The sequence below is a fragment of the Dermochelys coriacea genome, chromosome 3 (genome assembly GCF_009764565.3).
Source record: "Dermochelys coriacea isolate rDerCor1 chromosome 3, rDerCor1.pri.v4, whole genome shotgun sequence".
Taxonomy (NCBI): domain Eukaryota; kingdom Metazoa; phylum Chordata; order Testudines; family Dermochelyidae; genus Dermochelys; species Dermochelys coriacea.
Window position 1 is genome coordinate 112,522,989 of NC_050070.1, and position 25,269 is coordinate 112,548,257.

General features: G+C 39.5%; 1 protein-coding gene across 2 annotated transcripts in view; it reads left to right on the plus strand.

Annotated features, from left to right (window-relative positions):
- Window positions 1-25,269, plus strand: part of ADGB (androglobin) — a 228,747-nt gene that overhangs the window by 37,194 nt on the left and 166,284 nt on the right. Inside the window, exons 4-7 of one of the 2 annotated variants that reach the window (XM_038395342.2) lie at window positions 1,066-1,137; window positions 3,705-3,914; window positions 12,511-12,650; window positions 23,960-24,046. In XM_038395342.2, the coding sequence (XP_038251270.1) occupies window positions 1,066-1,137; window positions 3,705-3,914; window positions 12,511-12,650; window positions 23,960-24,046 (509 nt within the window). Of the gene's footprint in view, window positions 1-1,065; window positions 1,138-3,704; window positions 3,915-12,510; window positions 12,651-23,959; window positions 24,047-25,269 lie in introns of those variants that run through there. The other variant, XM_038395345.2, reaches the window with a different exon arrangement.

Here is a 25,269-nt window from a genome sequence, read left to right on the forward strand (position 1 = left end):
CCATATACTGGACAGATGCTACACAAAACTGATATTTTTCATTAATTGCAATGTTGTTAAGTTTAGAGTGTAATCATTTGTGAATCATATTGCTCTGAGAGGATTTTTGACAATGGATAAATTATAAAATGAATAGAGATCAAAATGACAGTCTGTTTGTTAAGCAGATCATGAGCATGTATTATACTTTAATGGTGACTAGGCCCAGATGTCTGTATCTTTGTAAACTATTGTGTTACATTTATACACATAAATTCACTTTGAATACTGTGGCAAAATTCACAGTGACTTTATTGGAAACAGGAGTGGTCCTGAAGATTAGTTTTTGTTTTTAAAAACAAAATTACAAAACGACAACGTATCTTAGAGCCAAATGATTCAAAATGCCTTTTAGTATGTTAGTGAAAAATAACTATGTTGTACCATCTTTTTAATAAAATATCTTGAGCGAATCTGATAATCATAAAAGTGAGAGACTTGCTAGAGCCAGATATGATCTAAACAGTCTTCTCCTTGCAGATCTGTGAGCGCATTTCCATCCTATTTTTCAGCATCTGTAGTGTATTATATTCTACTGTATTTCTTTCACAAACAGCCATTTCCACTTGTCATGAAAGAAACTGCCTCATTCAACACATGGTTATTTTGTCTGTCATAAAAGAACTAAAAACCACTAAGCCCTAAACTGAGCCCCTAAATTTCATTTTTGGTTGTACTTAAAGTTGTATTTGAATGTTGTGCAGTGAAAGGAGCAAATCTGTTATCGTTAATGTTTGTCCATTGAGACACAGAAAATTTTTTCTAATTATCACTTGTTAACTAAGTTCCCAATACAACTTAACAATGATTAATTTAAATTTTCAACACCTTCTGTGTTTTAAAGATTTTTTTTTTCTATTAAGAAATATTGAAGCAGTCAGGGAATTTGCAAGTCTGGCAGCCTTTTAGCTGATGGCTGGCATTTCTAGCATTTGTACTATATTATGCTCATATATTTTTCGTGGACCTTTATTCTCTTCAGTGAATATAGCTACAGGCTTTCAACTAAAACCTCTTCTCTTTCAGGTTCCTGTAGTAGTGAAAAATGAAAACTGGTTTGACCTTTTTTCAGCAAATGAACACTTACTTGGTAGTGAGGTATGTAGTAAATGTGATAGTTTATGTCATATTAAGGACTGATCCCTCAACATTAGTGGTGTAAATAGACCATCAACAGGAGGAATTAAGTATAGTAAATCCTGTCAGTAAATATATATAGTAAATCCATATCAGGGTCAAATAGGTTTAATAATGAAGGATACCATTCTTAGAAACTGAACAAATAAATAAGAGAAGTGAAAGGCTGACCAACCGAAATGGGCATTTTAAAGTAACAGTGCAGGTTATGAATAAGTTTTGCTAATAATTGCATGGAAAATTAATATATATTAATGCTAAAAGGAAACTATTATTTACAAAAGGAAGTAAAGATCCTTAACTTTAGGGTAAATTCACCCCCACAAAAGAAGTATGGAACCTAAAAGTTCTGAAAAACCTTTTATCATTTTAGTTTACAATATTCACTATATAGAAAAGAGGCCAAGTGTAGGAATACATTTAGGTACTGGTTAGTATGAGCCTACCAACTCTATGTGTCAGACTGTAAATATAAGGAAAGGACATGCTCTTTAAAGAGCAGAGTATAGCAACATGATTATTTTGGAAAATATTTAGAAGATGTTTTAAAATGAGTTAAATTTTTTTATATTATAATAAGTATAAACAATATCTATTACAGGAATCAATATAATTTTTCATATCTTATAGCTAACATTGTGCGAGATGTGGAGGAGAATGGGAATGAATCTCTTAAAATGTATGATTTCAAAATAAATTACGTCTTTCATTTTTTCTTTGGTAAAACAGGGCAAAATACAAATACCGAGGCTTCAAATATAGAAGAAGCTCTATGGCTTATTGGCTCTTATATCAAGGCCTGTTGTTTGAAGCACAGTTTGAAATAAGTATATGGGGTGAATTGGTTTCAGATTCTACCAAACAGTTATTACCATATATTATCTGGGACGCCTCGCTTCCTTAAAAAGAACACAGAAGTGAATCAGCAGGGAAAACTTCCAAACAATAATCTCTCCATTTATAAAGGGATGATAGTGTTATATTTCTAATTTTAGAGAACAGGTATGAATTTTAGATTTTGATTAGAGATGGGTTTGAACTGTAGCCTCAGATCCAAACACTCCTGAACCTCCAGCTTTGAAATTTGGATCCAAATATTAACTTTTTCAGAATTAGGGTGCTTGATTGTTATAAGATGATGCTTGAGCTGTGAAGTTGAATCTGGAACTGAACCATGGGATTTTGGTTGAGCCTCTCTCTATTTGGGAAGTGGAAACCCCAAAACAAAAGCTACTAACTTTAAATTGGCTAACACAAAGGATTGAAATATTAATAAAAATGGAATGTGTACATATTAAATAATTTAAATTGACATATTTCATTTATTACTCTGCACATTGATCAACATCTCTTTAGGGCAAGGAAACTATCTGATAAAAGAGCCAACTTTAATATATGGATATTCCTGTTGAACTGCTTATATACTGTATTTGAGTAAAATAAATTAAAAAGAAGGTTTAGCTTCCCAAGTCACTTAACCAGTTAACCTTAAAACACATAAAAATAGACATATGTCTTGCATAATAAGGAAAAACTTCCTTACCACTAAAGGTCAAGTATATATTTTTGATCATTAGTGCACTGTATAATCCATTATCTGCTCATCAATCAGTCAGCATCCAGATTTCTGAAAAGTTCTCAGGCCACTTCTCCTGTGATTAGTGCCAGTTCTTGTAGCTCTCATGTGTTGATGAATCATGGTTGGTTCCTGAAGAGTGTATTCTATTTCTTGGTAGAATGTTTGATTATAGAAATATTCTTTTCTTTAAAAAATCGAAAAATGCAGCAAATACTAAATGTAAAAAATGTGACTGCACTATAATTAATGCATCCTCTTAGGGTATGTCTACGCTTTCCGCTGGATCGGCGGGCAGCAATTGACCCCTGAGCGCTCTCCCATCGACTCCTGTACTCCAGTGCCGTGAGAGGCGCAGGTGGAGTCGACGGGGGAGTGGCAGCAGTCGAGTCACCGTGGTGAAGACACCATGGTAAGTCGATCTAAGTACGTCGACTTCAGCTACGTTATGCACGTAGCTGAAGTTGCATAACTCAGATCGATCCCCCCCTCTAGCCTAGACCAGGGCTTAGGCATAATATGTACAAAGTAAGAGTAGTTTCTTGTTTGCACTCGTATCATTAGATCCTGCTAGTTTCACTTGGCAAATCTTCCACTCATACCATTCATGAAGCAACACTATTGTGGCATGAGATGTGCTGTTGATGGCATGCGTTAAATAATACAATGTCTATTAGCAGTTCCCATTTTCATAAAGCTTTGTAGATCTCCACATATAGCTAAATGTCACATATTACAGATGCCTTTTAAGGAATATTTGTGCTGATAAAAGCAAATCTTGACAATAAATTAATTTTAATGCACTATTCTGTGAGATTTGCTTTCCAGTTAGCATTTGGAAGTATTTTGCATTTTCTGACTAATATAATTCAACTTCATTTGATTTTTTTCCTAAAATGTGCAATGTGAAAAACTGAAAACTTTTATTTAAAAAAAATGTCTCTGATTTCAGCTGATGAGATGGATAATAAGTGAAATTTGTGCAGTCTGGAGGATATATAATGTGAACATTTTAACTAATGAGGGTAAAACCAACACCAATGAAACACCTATAGTCTCTTGGAAGCCATGGGAGCATATATATGCCTTATGCAAAGCTATTAAGGGACACATGCCACTGTATAATAGTTATGGAAAATATGTGGTGAAACTTTACTGGATGGTAAGTGACTACTTTCAGGAATATAAAATGTTTTATATCTGTGTGTTTATGCATTTAATATGAATATATTGTACTATCTTTAATTATCAGGATAAATATTTTGCTTTTTTGAAAAAAATATGTTTTGTAGTGGTAAAATTGTTAAACTATCAAGATGAAAATGAATATTTCTTGTTATACTTGTACAAATTAAGAGTTATGAAATCCTAGATCATTAGCCAGATGTGCAATAATTGTTTAGAAGCACACTACCTGGAGTATTTTATTGCTTGTTAGGAAATTATATTTATCTAGGCACTACTGAAAAATAAATATGTGCAGTTTGTGTATACAGTAGACATATAGTGTGTAGCTAATGTTGCTTCTATTTAAAGAGCTTTTCATATGCTTAAAACTTTCTAACCCTTTTTGCTTTCAAACTGAAATTTTTGGATTTACTCAGACTTAGGTGGGAATTTGAGGAAAAGTGATTGTCATACATTTTTACCACTCTTTCTGTAGTAGTGAATTATTATTATTATTATTATTATTATTATTATTATTATTTTTACATTGTTTAAGTTATCCATTTTGAACAGCACTAGTACCTTAGCAGTTTGGGGTAGAAACTTGAAATTGGCAGAACCTACTTTGACAGGCTTTAATTCCTATGTTGCAGCTGTACCTTCCGATGGTGTGTTTTATTTTGATTTTGCTGAGTTATTTGAGGGTTTTTTTTTTCAAAATTGATTTAACATAGGTACACTTTTTTTTTTTAACAACTGAGAACAGTTTGGAGATCCATCATTTTAATAAAAACAAAAACCAAAAAACCCCACACAACATCTTAGCATCACACACGAACATGAAGAAAGTAAGTGGCAATTCTCATTCAGCACAAGAAGTGGTAACTGGAGTTTTTAAGGAAGTATTTAAATCTATGGAAAAAAATGAGGAGTACTTGTGGCACCTTAGAGACTGACAAATTTATTTGGGCATAAGCTTTCGTGGGCTAAAACCCACTTCATCGGATGCATGCAGTGGAAAACACAGTAGGAAGATATATATACACAGAGAACATGAAAAAATTGGTGTTGCCATACCAACTGTAACGAGACTAATCAATTAAGGTGGGCTATTATCAGCAGGAAAAAAAAAAACCTTTTGTAGTGATAATCAGGATGGCCCATTTCAAACAGTTGACAAGAAGGTGTGAGTAACAGTAGGGGGAAAAATTAGTAAAGGGAAATAGTTTTTACTTTGTTGTGTGGTTGCTGGTCAACTTGAAGCAAATACTCACCAGCAACCACACACCACACAACAAAAACATTAACCCAGGAACCTATCCTTGCAACAAAGCACATTGCCAACTCTGTCCACATATCTATTCAAGGGACACCGTCATAGGACCTAATCACATCAGCCACACCATAAAAGGCTCATTCACCTGCACATCTACCAATGTGATATGTGCCAACAGTGCCCCTCTCTACATTGGCCAAAATGGACAATCTCTATGCAAAAGAATAAATGAACACAAATCAGACATTCAAAAACCAGTCGGAGAACACTTCAGCCTCCCTGGTCACTTAATTTCAGACCTAAAAGTCGCAATTCTCCAACAAAAAAAACGTCAAAAACAGACTCCAGTGAGAAACTGGAGAATTGGAATTAATTTGCAAACTGGACACCATTAAATTAGGCTTGAATAAAGACTGGGAGTGGATGGGTCATTACACAAAGTAAAAACTATTTCCTCATGTTAATTTTTTACTGTATTATATTTTAAAATTAGCCATTTGCACACACACAGAAAATGAAACAGCACACACACACACTACTATTTAAAGCAAAATAAATAACAACTGACCAAAACTATGTACACCTTTTTTCCTAGCTGATTGAGCACATATTTCCATTCCAGTCAAATAAAAATCCAGTCAAATACATACAATCTGAAAATTCAAAAATAGTTTAAAGCTGGATTTTTTTGGGAGGGGGATGGTGGAGCATCTGTTGTGCACCCACATGAGCCACAGTCTTTGTTAAAGTAACAAAAGCAATTAGGCTCTTAACAAACCAATGGCTAATTAATGCAAAAAAAGCACAAAATAAATAAAGCACCGCTAATAAAGTACAAAACCAGAAGTTGACAGGCATCCAAAATCAGAATGTAAATACAAGTAATTTCTTAAATATACAATATGACTGCTTGCAGCCGGAAAAAGCCGCTCGGGCAGGGGGGTCTTGGCTCTGGGACTGGTAGAGCCCTTGGGGAGCAGCGTCCACAGGAGGCAAGGCCCAGGAGCCCAGGCCGGAGCGGGTCAATCTGGGTCACTGTGTGGAGCCCAGGTACTTACACCCACACTGGGCAGCATGCCCCAGTGGGTGGGAACATGGGCTGGGGGCTGCTCTCAAACACTCTGGCTTCCCGCCTGTGCTTATTTCTGAGCTGTTGCTGACAGTAGCACTGCTTTCAGAACTGGGTGCCCAGCCAGCAGTCGCTGCTCTCCAGCCGCCCAGCTCTGAAGGCAGCGCCACTGCCAGCAACATCACAGAAGTACCTGTGGCAGTGCCATACCATGCCACCCTTACTTCTGCGTAACATTTGAATGCACTGGGAAGGATGGCAACTGAGAGACTAATGCAAATTATGAGGTGGCTGTAGTCTCCGCAGGTCCCCGCACACAGCCCTGCATGCCTTTTCCATATCTCAAAAGCAGGCAGAATATTGTCCTCAGAAGCAGGGACAGCAGAATGGTGGAAAACTACAGCAGCCAAAGAAAGAGGAAAATATAAAGCAATTTGTGTGGCTGCATAATCTTATGGAGGTGCTAATTACCCTGAATTTAAGTCTTTAGGACAGGGATCCTCAATCTTTTCTCATCTTTAACTTCTAAAAACCACCTCCATTTTCCTTTTGTGACACCATATCTCAGACCCCTTACATGCATTCCATAATCCTGTGTGCATTCCACCCCATGCATAGCCCCTTACAAATACTGCTTTCTGCTCTCTGATTCAGATCAGTAATTTTTTTTCCTCTTGGTCTGCAAGATTAGCCATTTACTCCCTGTTTTCAGTCCATGATAGGTGTATCTTTTTGCCTTGCAGTCCTTGTGCTAACACTGTAGCACAAAAAGGAACACATCTTTGCTTATATATCTCTCATAAAGAGATGTGTTAGTGTAGAGACGGTGAGTGAGCCTTGTAATGTACGTTGTGTTGCTTAGCAACTACGTGACTCAAGGTTCTTTCAAAAATCTCTATAGATAAAAATAAAAATTACCCAAATTCTTCCATAATCCTTGCAAAATCACTCATCTCAGCTCAATGTTGAACTGTTGCTTTAGTGGTCATGTTGTCTAAATTTCCTGTAAAGAAGAATAAGAAGGAAGGGTTGTACTCTCTTACCTCTCACCCTGTTAAAATATTTATAATCACTTCTGATTCTTGGAATGAACACAAATGCAAACAAAGGTGAGGGGAGCGGTTAAATATTAGCACCCATGCACATTGTTGCACTGTTGTGATTTGGTGCACCTTTTTTTAAGTAATAGAAACAAAATCCTAAGCATGTTCATTCTATTTTTAAATATCCCCAACTTTGTTCGTTTAATATTAAGAAATTCAAATTAGGATTTGAAATTCCATTCAGTATAGGCCCCGAGTGAAGTTTTAAAGTTGAGTTCTGTTCAAATTGGTTTAACTCAGAAATATCTTGATAGATTTTTAGGAATCTTTCTGAAGAGATTTGTTTGTAGGATCAGTCTGAATATGATAGCCCCTCAAAAGGTAATTTTAAAAGAAATGTATGAGAAACTAAAATAGGGTTAAACAATGACTGTGTCAGTTCATTCATAACCATGGTTGCTACTTTGACAAAATATAATATAGTGCTAGATTGTATCTTTACGATTTGCCTTTTGTAAGAGGTGGTGCATAGTTGAGCTTCCCAAGGAGTAGATGAGGGACCAAACTGCAACTCTTCACTCAGAGTCATAATTTATGCCCTGGCTCTCTCCTTTGGGATTAGTAATCTGCTACTGATTGATGCTGATAGTTCCATTTGCCAGGTTATTTAGGGGAAGTGGGAAAGAGGGGAGCCAAGTCTCTCCATCCACTTGCTTGGGGGGTGAATTAGCAGATTTGTGGAGGCAGCCCTCTCCCTGGCACTGTGACTTGTAATGCTAATAGCCCACACAAGGGAGCCAAGAGTTGTCTTCCACCTCTTGAGTCAGTTTCAGGAGTTCAGAGAACATGACCGTACCCATATAATCTTGGGTTGAGGGTGCTGTCTGTAGTGTACGAATGATGCTGGGGCTCTATGGGGAACAATCGCATGTAATAAACGACTGTATTATAACACATCTGCACAGTTAAAGTTGCATAGGCTATTTTAACTGTCGTTTCCTGAGTTGTGTATGTTCTAATCAGTCTCATTTCTATTCTCCCTTCACTGAAGTTCCCTTTTCCTTGCTTCCTCTGCTGGCTCTACCAACTCAGTACTTCAGGAAAGGTGGGGAACCTCATGAGAGAGAGAAAAAAGGGGACATGCAAAGGAGAAGGGAAAGTGATAAACACCCAAGGGTGGGGGGCAAGAAGGGAAATCTGGGATAGAGCTGAAGGGAAATTGAGAGAGGGGAAGAATAAAGGCAGAGGGAGAGAAAGTTCACAGATGGGAGGATAAAGAGGGGGGTAGGCGTTTACTCTAGGCTGGTTTCAGTGAGACATATTGTCTCTTAAGGAGACTGGTATCTCACTAGAACCAGCATGTGTTTAAACCCTTCCTCTTTGTTCTACATGATATACCACATCCAGTCTCTTCAGCAGTAACTGTAATAAGTGATCACATTCTGGCACCTCCACCCTGTATTGTTGCAGTAGAACTCCTATCGCCATTCTGCTGTCCTGGGTCCCAGTTCTCCACAATCAGGATGTATTCTACAGGGAAAGAACTGGGACCAATTGGTACAAAGTTTAGGTAGGAGTTCTGTGGGGGTCTCATATTCATTTCTCACAGGGCTGCCTCTTAAATCTTAAGACCTGGCATGGAATGTACTGATTCAACATAATTACAAAATAGTAGAGCGATTAGTTTGATTTTCCTCCTGCACATTCATTCAGCTCATTTCTGCCAATAACGTCCTCCCCCTTCTCTACCAAATAAAATTCTGACCCCAAAAATAGTATTACCCTGAACTTGCTTCTTCATTTCTGCTCTCTATCTCATGAGGATTTCTATTTCTGAACTCTTACTTTTAGTCCTTGGGAATTACTTCCCTTCTGTCTCCAGTCCCTCTCTCTCACAATGTACATTTTAAAATAATATATACTTAGGCGTTTAAAAGGGGCTGTTGTCAATGCATGATAATTACAATACAGATTTGAAGATTTACTAACTATATGAAATCAAAAAATCAGTCAAGGGGAAAAAGTCAAATAACATCTGAAAGGAAAAGAACAATGTCATACTGCAGTTGTTATTTAACTGTTAAAGGTACGATTAGTAAGAAATGCACTCTTAAGAATTACTTACAAAGAGTTACTGCATCCTTAGTTATGGAGAAGAATAAGTAGACAAACATTCCCTTTTCTTTGCCCATTATCTTGTACTGTTTGCTTTATGAAGCATTTGGTTGAACTGCTACATGAGAGAGGAACGAAGCTATTTCTTATCTCATTGTTTGAGCAATTAAAGGCCTGCCATTCAATAACTTTTTTGGTTTTCAAAAATGTACTTGAGAAATTTAAAAATCAGTTATGGCCATTAGCAAATATTCTTTGCCTTTAAAAAAACCTATGTATATGATACTTCCTTCATCTACCTATCATATGGTTTAAACTCTCTTTTTAGATTCGTCTTCTAAAATATTAAGAATTGGTGGGAGCACCAATTACATAGCAATAGGAACCATCAGACAGAATCCATGTTCTACCTATTACATTTAAAGAATTTATCAAACTAAACTAAAGCGTACAGATTATAGCCAATTAAAAAAAATTCAAAAACCATTATGTAAATTAATTTAACAGTACCACCTCATAATAATGTAGTCTCACTACTAGTGTTTTTTACTTAAAAATTAGTTTAAGTAAAAGAGAGCATTTGTCTTTCCTTGATGTGGTGAATTTGTTTCCCTCATTTTGAAATGCAGAGCTTTCTGCAGCTTCTGGTAACCCAGTGGATTCGAATATCTTGAAAATAGCCTAAAAAGCTTTTATTAATTTAGGAACAAAGTGTTTGAGCTTCTGCTTGAGGGGCAGGTTTTTCTCCTTCATGGAAACCTTCTAAGGAATTCTCATCCCTGAGGATGTACGCTGGAGATCATCAGTGGCTGTCTTTTAAACTTGGTCACTCCAGAGCTGATATGGCCATTTTTACTTCCTTTTGGATTTTTTGCCTGTTTTGTTGACTATATGTATTTTGCCTGACCGACTTTCTAATTTAATTTGAATTTTTTGTTAGCTATTCTTAATCACAGCTCTTTTGTTTATCTTAATGGGGCCAAAAGGCTGGCCTGTGCTATCCCTTACAAGCCCCTTCTAACTAATCACAGCAGCACCCCAGATACTATACTCTGAGGGTTCAGCAGCTTTTTCATAGGGTAGATAACATTTTAATAGAGACATCCTCATTGACTACTTCCCTTTCCTATTTGATCATGCAACATTACTGTGGAAAATGTCAGTTACTTACATGGAAAAGCAACTAGCATTTAGGTTGTTTGTTTGTTTTTTTCTCCCAGAAAGTTAAGTGCTCTTTTGCTCTTCATTTCATCTCTTGCACAATATGTTCTGTTCCTGTCTCTTGCCCAGCTCCTTTGTCCATGCATCTTTGTTGCCTGCTCCCCTTCTTGTCCATTGCCTTTTATATCATTCTATGCTGCCCTTTCTTCCTTTCCTTTTGCAGATGCTTTCCTTGGTTCACTTGTTTGATTCCTTTCTCCCCTGGAATTTCCTCTGCTACTGGTGGTTGACCCTTTTCAGAGGACAACTTCTGTTTCCTCTCTCCCTCTTATGCAGTAGAGAAAGCAAAGCTGGCTTCTGCGCCTTTTCTCCAGCTAGTTATACAGGTCCATAGAAGCTCTCTTTGCTGGAAACAAAAAGGGCAGCATCATGTGACAAGCCAGCAAGTGCTCTGCAAATATCAGTGATCCATGGACCGTAGTTTGGGAACCCCTGCAGTTTTATCAGATGGGTCCTTGAAAAAATAAGATTTCTTGGCTCTCCATTATATCCCGTTTTCTCAGGGATTCTGGAGAAGGCACTAGAAGGGTAAGGTCAAGGTGTCCTAAAAGAAAATGACCTGTAGGTGACCAATGACCAATAGGTGCAGATTACAGGGTTCGCTCAGCAACCCAAACCCCAATAAAACAACCACGGGTAAGGATGTGGGTTGGTAGCAATAAGTATTTTGTGAAATGTTGATGGTAGAATTCTGCATTCTCCTATATGTATTTTTGCTATGTTTTGTTAATTTTGGGGGGTCATGCCTTTGTATATGTTTTTTTGCAATGTTGAGTCTAATGTGTTTTCATTGTTGCCATGTTAATATTGAGTTTGGTAATAAGTTCACCTTACAATCCTATGAACACGAAAGGATTATGAAAAGGGGGAAATTAATTTCTATTTCAGTTTGAGACACAAGTGAGTGGTTTGAGACACAAGTGACTGTTTTGAAACTGAAATGTGCCTTATTTTTAGGAGTTCTGATTACAAAACCATGAAGGGTTTAAATTTTCATTCATAACATTAAATTAAAACTGAGGTTTTGTAAATAATTCAGATACCATAGTGAGTGCATTATAAATACCTATAGAGGTCAATAGAACTACACCATCATTTCTCCTCTCTATACCTTATACATGATTTAGGCCCTAATCCTTAGTTTTAGGCACATTAGTGGTCCCATTTAAAACAATGGGATTATTCATATTCATAAAGTCAGGCATTTGGCATATGTTTCCAAGGACTCTGTGATAGCAGTTGAAAATATGCCATACATTTAAGACTGCACATAAATTTGGAAAATAATTGCAGTTAGATTTCTGTGTGAAATAAAATAGTCAAATAGTAAAGAGGTAGTAATATGGATGATCTGAAAACAGATTTCATGAATCTCTCACATTCTCTGAACAATTTTCTTTGCATAGTGCAAAATACCAACAATATTTCAAAATCTATCATGGTGTTGCTAAATGTTAAAATATAAACACAGGCACACAAATATACATGTTTAAAATTCTTCCCTGCTTGTTGCATGTTTTGCAGGTGGTATATAGAGTGCCAAATTAGAGCCTTATCCAAATCATTTGGAATAAATAGTAGGTTAAGATTTAACATGGCATTAATAGAGATCAGTGTGAGTAACAGAATTGGAGATAAGCTTTGGAGATCAAATTAGCAAGGAACTTCAGTATCTGGCATGCTGAGTGTACCTACTAGGGTTTCAAATTGCAATCTGCGTTACTTTCCCTTTTCATTAAAATAATTAGTAATATAAATCAAGCTACAGTAGGCGTGGGTTCTTGGAGAACACATAAATTTCCTATGCTGAATTTGTTTCTTATTTCCATCACACAGTTTTAATGTTTCTTTTATTTCTCATTCATAGGGATGCTGGCGAAAGATCATTGTGGATGATACTATGCCTTTCAATGAAGAGAATAATTTGTTGCTTCCATCTACAACCTGTCAAACTGAACTTTGGCCACTGTTGCTGACCAAAGCAATCATTAAGCTGGCAAACACTGAGTATGTTTAGGGAGATCTCTATCAGTTTCTTCTATTAAATCAGATGGAATTAATAAGCAACAAAATCATAATACACAGGGTGAATGTTTGTTGCAAATTATTGTAATGGTAAATGTGTACTTTTTGAGCTCCGATGTGAAAGCTGCCACAGTAAATCTGTGTAGTAAGTATTCTCAGCGACTGTAGCAGACACAGCTCTCTCTCTGTGTCTCTCTCTCTTTCTCTCTCTGTGTATGTATGTATACACTCTGAAGGCTTCATAAGGAAATTAATCCAAGAAATCTTCTTATCTGCCTTGTCTGCCTGACATTACTGTGTTTGTTGCAAAAAACAAACAAAAAACCCCTTCACATGCAAAGCAGAAATGTCCCAGAAGTTTTAATGAGTTTGGAAGAGTGGAGATAGATGACAAAACCAAGGTAACTTACATACTGCAATATTGTCATAATGCATGGTGGTTCTTGCTTTCAACATCCGTAGTTTGTCAGTTAAATATCATGTCTTACAGCAGTGACGCTAAGCTAAGTAATGCTTAACCAATCAACATTGGACAAGTAATACACAAACTGTAAGTGAAAACAAAATAACTGAGTCTGTGCTGGTGAAAAGAAAAGGAGTACTTGTGGCACCTTAGAGACTAACAAATTTATTAGAGCATAAGCTTTCGTGAGCTACAGCTCAGCTCACGAAAGCTTATGCTCTAATAAATTTGTTAGTCTCTAAGGTGCCACAAGTACTCCTTTTCTTTTTGCGAATACAGACTAACACGGCTGCTACTCTGAAACCTGTGCTGGTGAAGTTAGTGATAGTAATCTGCTGTGCCATATTATAGATTTTTGTTCTGTTCAGTTGTAGGCCAGTTCAGTCTATAGGCCAGGCAAATGAAGATTTGAAGTGCTCTGGATGCAGTATACACAGCCCCTTGGGCAGGAACAGTAGGACTTGTGTTTCCTGGGAAAGGAACTTCTCCAACCAATTAGGGTAGTAATGATACTCTTTGAAGGGATTCCAGTCCACTACAGCTCTCTTTTTAAAGAAGAATGGAGTCACAGTGTATAACAGGATATAAATTGGAGACAGTGAGGATGGAAACCTTAAAGCCATGTCTACACTACACAGTTTTGTCGATGAAAGTAATCTTTCATCAACAAAACAGTGGTGCTGTACACATAGCAAATCTCCTCCAGCGGATTTAGCTCTCCTGCTACACCAACATAATAAAACCACCTGGACAAGAGGCATAGAGTTTTTTCCAACAGAGTGCCGCAGTGTCAGGGTAACACTGTATTGCTTATGTTGCCCAAATTGCCCTCCAGGAGGTGTCCATAATGCCAATCGTGACTGCTCTGGTCACCACTTTGAAGTCCGTTGCACTGCAGCCAGATACACAGGCATGTGCCCCTCCCCCTTTAAAGCCCAAAGAATTTTTGAAATTCCTCTTCCTGTCTTGCTTGTTGTGGACAGCTCACATAGGATCTTCCCAGTTGAGCAAGGCAGCTCACTGAAGAAAACACACTCCTGCTGGGTCGGAGGTGATGAGAGGTGGTGGTGAGAGGAGGCTGTGCAGTTGCAGCTCCTCTCCAGCCGTAGAAACTTTCATACTTTCGGGCAGATGGCTTATGGAGCTGAAGGGGTGTGAGAGGAACACGTAGTAGTGCCGTGCCAAGATCAAGGACCTGAGGCAGGCATACCAGAAGGCAAGGGAGGCCAATCGTTGGTCTGGTGCACACTATCCTCTGTGCCAACCCCACCTCCACTGCCAGAAGCCCCGTGGATACTTTGGGGGGGGCGGGGCTGGAGGCAGTGGCTAGCACAGTTAACCCTGAGGATGAAGTGGTGGACAAGGAAGTGGAATTGGAAGAGGATGGGGAACAGGGGACAGGGTCATCTAGTGGCATGGTGAGCCAGGACCCGTTTTTAACTCTGGAGTGGTCTAGCCAGTCCCAGCACTCTGGCTTTGGTGCGCCTGATACAGGAGAGGGGAATCCCAGTAAGTACTCATTGTGCTTTGATACTGCAGGGAGAAATGAGGTAGAGCTATTTTTTTCCCAGGGTAGAAGAGGGGTAGATATAACCAACAGTAGCGTTATATGCATCTGCCTTTCATTCCCCTGTGTAGCTAGATGGAGGGGGGGCCATGTGGAAAAGTTGATGCGCATCGGGATGTCCTGGGAATCCTCCATACTGATCTCTAGGAATCTTTTGTGGAGATATTCTGAAATCCTCTGCTGAAGATTCCTTGGGAGGGCTGCTCTGTTCCTTCCCCTGCAGAAGGAAACTTTGCTGCGCCAATCAGCAATTACGCCTGCAGGCACCAGAGCAGGCGAGCAGCATATGGACCCAGTATGCAGCCACACGCATGGAGGAGCTGCACCCTTGTATCTTTGGTTACCCTCGGGAGTGAGATATCAGCTTCTATCACCCCCATCTATGGAAAATGGTGCCAGTATTCAGAATAGTGTCCCTAGAAACTTGTAATGATCCCCCTCTGAGACTTTCCCTCCCTTTGTCCCATCCTACTCCCTCTCCATTGTGCCCAACTCATCATGGTTAGGGTTCTTTCCATGCTATGTGCTTGCCAAGGGAAAGTGAGAAGGTGGTGTATTTAACTTGTATGAATCAAGGTTGTGAGTGTGCTCACAATGCTGCCTCTGTCTGTTACTTTAGTTTGTGCAGATGTGATCTTGAGAGTCTCCTCCTGTACACCAGCTGAGCAGTTGTATCTGATAAGGAGACGAACCAGGAGAAGTAAGAAAGACGTGTTCAGGGAGGGGTTACAATTGTCTGATGCTGCTGATAGCCTCTCCGAGCTCTGTGCTCATTATCAATGAAAAACTGAGATTGTATAGCCAAGAGAGGAAACGGGTAGGAGTGGATGATACAGCTGCTCAAGGTCTAAACAGACATGCTGAGGTACCTGACTGTACTGCAGGTGGAACACAGCTGTGCTCACTTCCCCCTGCAGCCCATTCAGAACTGCTTTCAGTGCCCTCCCCAAACTCCCCACACACATTCTTTGCATGTTCTTGGGCTACTGCACTCCACCCCAGGCACTCTACTCCTAGGAACATGTTTCACAATGACAGCTGGACATATACCCTGCATTAAAAAACGCTCTTCATTGTCATGTCCCTTATAGGTAATAGAAATGTCTGTATAGCTGTTAAATAAAAGTGAACTGAGGGAAACAAAAATGAATCTTTATTAGTCTCCTACAGATGAAGGTTGCTGCTGAAATTCATACACAGTGGCAATTGGAGTATTTCCATAATACACCTAATGCACACACAACAGTCATTACAAGGGCCATACTACAATACAAGAAAGCAATGCCTGACTCAGTGCATTATAGAAAGTCATATTCCTGGGGCTTATTGTCAAAAAGCTCCTTCAAAACTTCCCTGATTCAAACAGCCCTCCCTGAGCCCCTCTAACAGCTCTGATATCTGGCTGCTCAAACTCAAGGTTCCACCCCTGCAGAAACTTTTCCCCCTTGCTTTCAGAATTGTTATGCCGAGCACGGCAGGCTACTATGACCCTGGGAATATTTTCCTCATTTAGGTTTAGCCTCCCAAAATGGCAGTGACCCTTTAATCTGGCAAAGGCACATTCAATGGTCATTCTGCCCTTGCTGTGCCTATTGTTGAAGTGCTTCTTGCTGTTGTCAAGGTTTCTGGTGTAAGGCTTTATGAGCCACGGGAGCAAGGGGTAGGCTGGGTCTCTGAGGATCACAATTGGCATTTCCACATCCTCAATTACAATCTTCTGGTCTGGAAAGAAAGTCCCTGCTTGCAGCTTTCTTTAAAGGTCACTATTCCTGAAGATGTGTGTGTGATGCATCTTCCCTGACCATCCTGCATTGATGTTGGTGAAACGACCCCAGTGATCCATCAATGCTTGCAACTTGAAAAGTAGCCCTTTCTGTTGATATATTTCGTCACAAGGTAGTCTGGGGCCAAAATGAGGATATGCATGCCATCTATCACCCTGGTGTCCCTGGAATCCCATTGCCGCAAAGCCATCCATTATTTCCTGACATTGCCCAGAGGCATAGTCCTTCATAATAAGAGATGATTAATGACCCTGCACACTTGCATCACTGCAACCCCCACAGGGGACTTCCCAACTCCAAACTGATTCACAACTGATTGATAGCAGTCTGGAGTTGCCAGCTTCCACACAGTGATCGCCATGGGAGCAGCTCTCATTTTGGTGTCCTTGTGCTGGAGGGCAGGGGCAAGCTCAGAACACAGCTCCAGGAACGTGGCTTTGCACATCCAAAATTTCTTCACTCACTGCTCATCATCCCCTACCTGCATTACGATGTGATCCCTCCACTCAGTGCTTGTTTCCTAAGCCCAGTACTGAGGGTCCACCATGTGCAGCTGCTCTGTGAATGTCAACAGCAACCTTGAATTGTTTCGTTCCATAGCACCCAGCAGGACAGTCACCATGGTGGCATTATCAGATCGTAGCTCATGAAATACGGCAAGATCAGCTGTGTTGTGTTCATTACTCTCATAGAATCATAGACTTTAAGGTCAGAAGGGACCATTATGATCATCTAGTCTGACCTCCTGCACAACGCAGGCCACAGAATCTCACCCACCAACTCCTGTAACAAACCCCTAACCTATGTCTGAGCTATTGAAGTTCTCAAATCGTGGTTTAAAGACTTCAAGATGCAGAGAATCCTCCAGCAACTGACCTGTGCCCCACGCTGCAGAGGAAGGCGAAACCCCCCCGGGACTTCTGCCAATCTGCCCTGGAGGAAAATTCTTTCCTGACCCCAAATATGGCGACACCCAGGAAAGAATTCTCTGTAGTAACTCAGATCCCACCCCATCTAACATCCCATCACAGGCCATTGGGCATATCTACTGCTAGTAGTCGAAGATCTGCTCTCTAGTCAAAGCCCAGAATTAGGCTACCCCATCATATCATCTCCTCCATAAACTTACCAAGCTTTGTCTTGAAGCCAAATATGTCATTTCCCCCCACTGCTTCCCTTGGAAGGCTGTTCCAGAACTTCCCTCCTCTGATGGTTAGAAACCTTCATCTAATTTCAAGTCTAAACTTCCTGATGGCCAGTTTATATCCATTTGTTCTTGTGTCCACATTGGTACTGAACTTAAATAATTCTTCTTCCTCCTTGGTATTTATCCCTCTGATATATTTATAGATAGCAATCATATCTCCCCTCAGCCTTCTTTTAGTTAGGCTAAACAAGCCAAGCTCCTTGAGTCTCCCTTCAGAAGACAGGTTTTCCATTCCTCATCCTAGCAGCCCTTTTCTGTATTTGTTCCAGTTCAAATTCATCCGTCTTAAACATAGGAGACCAGAACTGCACACACTATTCCAGATGAGGTCTCACCAGTGCCTTGTATAACAGTACTAACACCTCCTTATCTCTACTGGAAATACCTCGTCTGATGCATCCCAAGACCGTGTTAGCTTTTTTCATGGCCGCATGACATTGGCAGCTCATAGTCATCCTGTGATCAACCAATACTCCGAGGTCCTTCTCCTCCTCTGTTACTTCCAAGTAATGTGTCCCCAGTTTATAACAGAAATTCTTGTTATTGGGCTAAATGCATGACCTTGCACTTTTCACTATTATATTTCATCCTACTACTATTACTCCAGTTTACAAGATCATCCAGATCTTCCTGTATGATATCCCAGTCCTTCTCTAAATTGGCAATACCTCCCAGCTTTGTGTCATCCGCAAACTTTTTCACATTCCCGCTTTTTGTGCCAAGGTCAGTAATAAAAAGATTAAATAAGACTGGTCCCAAAACCGATTCCTGAGGAACTCCACTAGAACTCCTTCCAGTCTGACAGTTTATCTTTCAGTGTGAACTGCTGTAGTCTCCCCTTTAACCAGTTCCCTTATCCACCTTTCAGTTTTCATATTGACCCCCATTTTTTCCAATTTAGCTAATAATTCTCCATGTGGAACCATATCAAATGCCTTACTGAAATCGAGGTAAATTAGATCCACTGCGTTCCCTTTGTCTAAAAAATCTGTTACCTTCTCAAAGAAGGAGATCAGATTGGTTTGACGTGATCTACCTTTTGTAAAGCCATGTTGTATTTTGTCCCAATTACCATTGACCTCAATGTCCTTAACTACTTTCTCCTTTAAAATTTTTTACAAGACCTTGCATACTACAGATGTCAAACTACCAGGCCTGTAATTACCCGGATCGCTTTTTTTACCTTTCTTAAAAATAGGAACTATGTTAGCAATTCTCCAGTCATATGGTACAACCCCTGAGTTTACAGATTGATTAAAAATTCTTGCTAATGGGCTTGCAATTTCATGTGCCAGTTCCTTTAATATTCTTGGATGAAGATTATCCGGGTCCCCCGATTTAGTCCTATTAAGCTGTTCGAGTTTGGCTTCTACCTCGGATGTGGTAATATCTACCTCCATATCCTCATTCCCATTTGTCGTCCTACCATTATCCCTAAGCTCCTCATTAGCCTCGTTAAAGACTGAGGCAAAGTATTTGTTAAGATATTGGGCCATGCCTAGATTATCCTTGACCTCCACTCCATCCTCAGTGTTAAGCGGTCCCACTTCTTCTTTCTTTGTTTTCTCCTTATTTATATGGCTATAGAACCTTTTACTATTACTTTTAATTCCCTTTGCAAGATCCACGTCTACATGGCTTCTCGCCTTTCTCACTTTATTCGTACATGTTCTGACCTCGGTAAGGTAGCTTTCCTTGCTAATCCCTCCCATCTTCCACTCTTTGTAGGCTTTCTGCTTTTTCTTAATCACCTCTCTAAGATGCTTGCTCATTCAGTTTGGTCTACAACTCCTGCCTATGAATTTTTTCTCCTTTCTTGGAATGGCAGGCTTTTGATAGCTTCTGTAACTTTGACTTGAAGTAATTCCAGGCCTCCTCCGCCTTTAGATCCACAATTTTTTCAGTCCAATCCACGTCCTTAACTAATTTCCTTAATTTTTGAAAGTTAGCCTTTTTGAAATCAAAATCCCTAATCACAGATCTGTTTTTGTTTATCCTTCCATTTAGTTTGAACTGAATTAGCTCATGGTCACTCGAACCAAGGTTGTCCCCTACAATCATTTCTTCTATGAGGTCCTCACTGCTCACTAAAACCAAATCTAAAATGGCATTCTCTCTTGTTGGTTCATCAACTGCTTGGTGAAGGAATCCATCAGCTATCGTATCCAGGAAAATCTGAGCCCTGTTATTATTACTAGCATTTGTCCTCCAGTCTATATCTGGGAAGTTAAAGATCACACAATTCCCATTAGTATTTACTTCTTTAAAAACATTAAAGAGGTCTCTATCCATATCCACATCGGATCCCGGCAGTCTGTAGCACACCCCAAGCGCTATCCCAGGGCAGGCTCTAGTAGCTTTCTTCCCCAATGTGATTTTTCCCCAGACGGACTCTGTCTTATCCATTCCATTGCTTCTTATTTCTTTACAGTCTACCTCATCATTGCTATACAAAGCTACTCCACCAGCTTTGCCTTTATTTCTGTCTTTCCTAAACAGCACATACCCTTCAATACCTGTACTCCAGTCATGACTACTATTCCACCATATTTCTGTTATCCCTATAATATCTGGTTTCACTTCCTGCACTAGTAACTCTGGTTTCTCCATTTTGTTACCTAGGTTCCTCACATTAGTGTACAAACACCTTAATTTTTGCCATTTGGCTTCACTCACATTCTTTACCCGATTGGGCACAGACATTCTACAACCAATATTACCTATTAGATTGGTATGTACACTGCCCTTCCGCCTTATATCCATTCTCCTGCCCACAGCTGTATCCTTTCTTACTTTGTTTTCTTCCCTCTCAAAGAGGATAACTGGTATGGAGATTACCTGGACATCTCCCAACCATCTCCTCCTAATTCCTAGTTTAAAGCTCTCTTGATCAGTTCTGCCATCTTCTATCCTAGAAGTCTATTTCCTTCCCTTCTCAGGTGAAGTCCATCCTGAGAGAACAGTCTTCTGTCCATAAATGCTTCCCAGTGGCCATACATCCCAAAGACCTCCTTGTAGCACCACTGCCTGAGCCACCTGTTGAGCATCATCATCTTGTCACACCTTTGTTGCCCTTCTCTAGGAACAGGCAGAATCACATTAAAGATCATCCGAGCCTCAATTTTCTTTAGCGTCTTCCCCAGCCTGGCATAGTCTCCCTTGATATGTTCCAGTGAGAATCCAGCCATATCATTTGTTTCCACATGAAGGATAATCAATGGATTCTTTCCCACTCCCATTAGGATCCTCTTCAGCCTCAGGTCCACATCCCGTATCTGAGCACCCGGCAGACGGCACACCCGTTTGTTCTCTGGATCAGCTCTTGTTACAGGCCCGTCTATTCTTCTCAGCAATGAGTCCCCAATCACGTAGACCTGACTTTTCCTGGTGATGGTGCAGTTCTCCAGTCTATCCCCTGTTCCATCTGGCCACAAGTCCTCTTGATTCCTATTGTCCCTTGCAATCCTCTGCAACCCATCCCGTATCTTCCTGGGGCTCATATTTGGTGGTGTTATCTCCATTGACTCTTGCCCTCTTCCAATAGGATTATCTGCTCTTCTCTTTTTCCTTGCCCTCTCACCTTCAGTGACCACCTGCTGTGCCCCTTCTTCATTTTCCAACTCCGCAAACCTGTTCTTGAGCTCTGTTTCTCCTTCACTGCCATGTCTTTTCCTCAGCCTGGTTCTCTTAGTCACATGCTTCCACTGTCCACTTTCCTCATCCAGCAGTATCCCCTCAGAGTTCTTCAGTCCTGCTTCCATCTGTAAGTCTGAGCTTTTTCCTTCAGCCTCCTCATGTCTTTGCTCCATCACCCACTTGAACCCTCTTCTAAACTCAACCAGTGTCTCCACCTGCATCTCCAAACCTAGGAGCTTCTCTTCCATCAGCTCTATCAGGCGGCACTTCATGCAGATGAAATTCTTTTCAGGTACTCCCTCCAGGATCATATACATGCCACAGCTTCTACATCATGTCATCTTCATTGTGTCTTCCACTACTTGGGTCACTACCACTGCTGCCTCTGTGTCTGTCATAGCCTTCTCACCTAAGTGCTGTTAGTCTGGAAAACACAAACCAAACCAAACTAAAACACCCACCCACTGCAAAACAAACCCCCAACGAGCACGAAAACACTACCAGAACACCACACACTCACTTCACTAGCCTGTCTGTTCCTTTGCCTGGCTCTTAGTCTTCCCCCCAAACTCTCCTTTCAAACTCCCACTCAAACTCCCCTGTTTTACAGCTGACTCCTGTGCCACTGCAGCTGTTTGTGACAAGACAGACTCAGGATCCATGCTTTTAGACAGCGATGGCGGATACACAATTTACAGGGGCTGTTGAAAAGCAGTGCAAAACATAGTAGGAAGCCCATGGAATGATGGGACGAAGAAAACTGGGGGGTGATGGGATGCTGACCCTACCCCCAAGATGCACTTCAATCCTTTCCCAGACCACCCAGTGGCAGATGATGGCAAGTTGCACAATGGGATAGTTACACACAGTTGCACTGCTCTGTTTGTTGATGCAAGAGCACCAACTGTGGACATGCTATGCCATCACAAGGAGCATTGTGTGGACGTGCACCAGCAGTTTAATTACAGCGGTGGAGGATTGCCAACATAACTTAAGTCAACTTACCTTTGTAGGGTAGACATAGCCTTAGTCTATTGCTAAAACAGAGAAGAAAAAATAGAATCAAGTATGGGTTTTCATTTGTAAGAATATAAACAAACATATATGTTCACTTTTTTAAAAGGGAGGTTATATTTAGCAATAAGTTGTAAATTTTAAAATTCTACTCTGAGAATGAGTAATGTATTTTATTAGGTCAAGTTTTTCTTGAGAGTGACCTTTTAAAAAAAGATTAGGACTTTTGATTAGGAAAAGGAAAGAAAAATAGTGGAGCTGGAGAGTGGATTCTGAAGAGGCCAAGTTTAAACTGCAGTATTTATTTCTGTTGCAGTCTAGTGGATGTATTTTTTGACAGAGAGGGTCACATCCTGCATATTTCAAACATAAGGTTTGCCAGTCACTTAAGTTTTCAGTTCAGAAAGATTTTCGTAGTTCATGAATGATATACTGGACATTCTTTGACTCCTTGCTGGGCCTTTCCATTTAGTGTTCAATTTTTGAAATAATTACCAGTATGCATTCTTATAAAGACAAAATTAAGGAATCTGACTATATCAAATCTTTACAAAAATAAACATAATAGAGACAACTAAGTATAAAAACATGTAGAAGATATGTTTGCTAGTATTTATCAAAAAGTGTAATTCAGAGGTACTTGGAATAAAAAATAAAACCTACAAAGATGCAGTTTAGAAAAATGGAGCATCACAAAATATTGATAATTAGGGCTTAGTTATGATTTTGTCACATAATAAGCAGCGTGGTATAGCACTGCCCAGGATCGACCTGGGAAGCAGACTGTGGCTCAGACAGAGCTTGCCTCTCAAGTCCCCTCCTGTTCCAGGGTGGTGCTGGGGTTGGGGAGCAGGGATGTACCTTGCGCCAGAATCTGGCTCTCTGCGAGCAATTGTGTCTCAAGAATTTCAACAGTTGAATCATGTTCTTTGCCTACACCTAAGTGAGTTCTGTTTTCTAGTATACTGCAACATTTGTTATGAGAGTTAAAAAAAAACGAACAAAAAAAAAGTCTAGGCTGAAATTTTCAAAAGCTGATTAGTGACTTAGAAGCCTAAGTTCCATTTTCAAAAGAGATTTTATGCTTATGAGTAAGAGGTACTTTTAAACATTTTACCTTTAGTTTAATTAAATATAAGTTTAGAGGACATAAGACTGAGGTCTGAGAACACAGCAAAGAGACATATATGTGAAAGTTAATTTTGTGTGGCATTTATAAGTTACTAGAGAGATCAGAAATTTTATTTATAAAAACTTCATATAACCTTTTGGTTTCCAGTTTTCTTTCATTATCTAATTACTGTCATGTGACATTGCAAAAACAAGTGTTAATTGTAGCAGAAGATTTTCTTAAAAGGGTGTATTATACACTTTCAATAAATTTAAAGGAGAATGAGCTGCAGCCATTGAAGCTGAAAATTTTGAAATTTCAACTGGGAGATCTTTAGCAGCAATGGATTCAAGAACGTCCATAACTGCTCTGTGTGTTGATAGCTTGTCTTACAGTAATTTGCTAATCTCTGTATGCCTCATCTAACCTTATTGTTGACTATTGACTTTCATGGGAGTTGTATCAGGCTCTACTTAACTATAAATATTTTAATTTTGAATTTCTTGTAGTATACATGAAGTTGGAAAACGAGAGCTGGAGGAATTCACAATTCTCCATGCACTTACTGGATGGATACCAGAAGTTATTCCTCTCCAGTGAGTTCTTCTGTTAAACAATTAAATACTATTTTTCAGAGAGCCTAGATGAACTGAGATGTGGGCCTTAAAAATCAATCAAAATCAATTTATGAAAGGTCAGGTTTTTAACTCTAGTAAGTGGGGAGATGTGTGTTTAAAGACTTTGGAGGTTAGAAGCTTGCAGTGCCTGAAGAATTTTGCTAACTTTATGTCTGCAAACACTTCTGACACTTGTGAAGCTATTACCAAAGTTAGAGCTGTTAATATTTCTTTTTTTAACTCATATTGAACCCAGCAATGAAAACAGTCCAATTTGCTAGGTATGTCTAATTTTATTCTGATATACAACAGGCAAAGATTATTTTAATATATAGTAGCATCACTTTGTATAAGAATTTACTGTAGAAAACACAGGCAATCCTATGTGTAACTAGAAACAAAGAGTTTGAGTTCAATTGACTGCTCTTTTCACATTTCCAAGCTGATGCAACTTGTTTACTTTTATTTCAAGCCAAACAGTCATACTAAACTTCATTTAATAACACTCTTGCTCCCATTCTCCCAGCCACCTCTCCCTGATAGCTCATATTCAAGTCCATTCTGAACAGCCAGTGCAACAGGGAGTTAGTCTGACATCCTCTTTTTTTTGAGTGGTTGATTGGAATATATGGTGTAGAAGGCTCCGTTTGTAAAAGAAATAGTACTTTTGCCACTTGTGGCCTTTTGGTAAATGTATTTTAAAAGAAATAGTTAAACATTAAATGGACTAATATTCCAATAGTAAAGAGTTACATAATGGGCCAAAATTTCAGTCTGGCCTTATTTAGGGCTCCTACTTATGCTTGCAATTTAGGTTACTTAGATGTCTAAGCCCCAGAATATGCCTGCAGATCAGAAATTTAGACATCCAAATGACCTAAATTACAGGGGCCATATTGCATCCGCAATTTACTACTGCTTCAATGAAAGTCAGTGTCTGCAAATCTAACCTTAAATATTATTTTTTTGTTTTTGTTTTGCAAATCGGAAAACAGGGAGTACTACACTGTTGCTGAGTGCAGTAACACAGAGCTGGCTACAGCTTGTTGCACAATCAGCTGTTCAGGGATATGGTTTTAAGTTTTTCATGCAGTTACTGTCGGGGTCTGTTCAGGTCCGTCTCCCTCCCTCATTCTCTCTTCCCCCCCTCTCCTGACACACACACACCAGTTGATCAGATTTTACTTTATTTCTGGATGCAA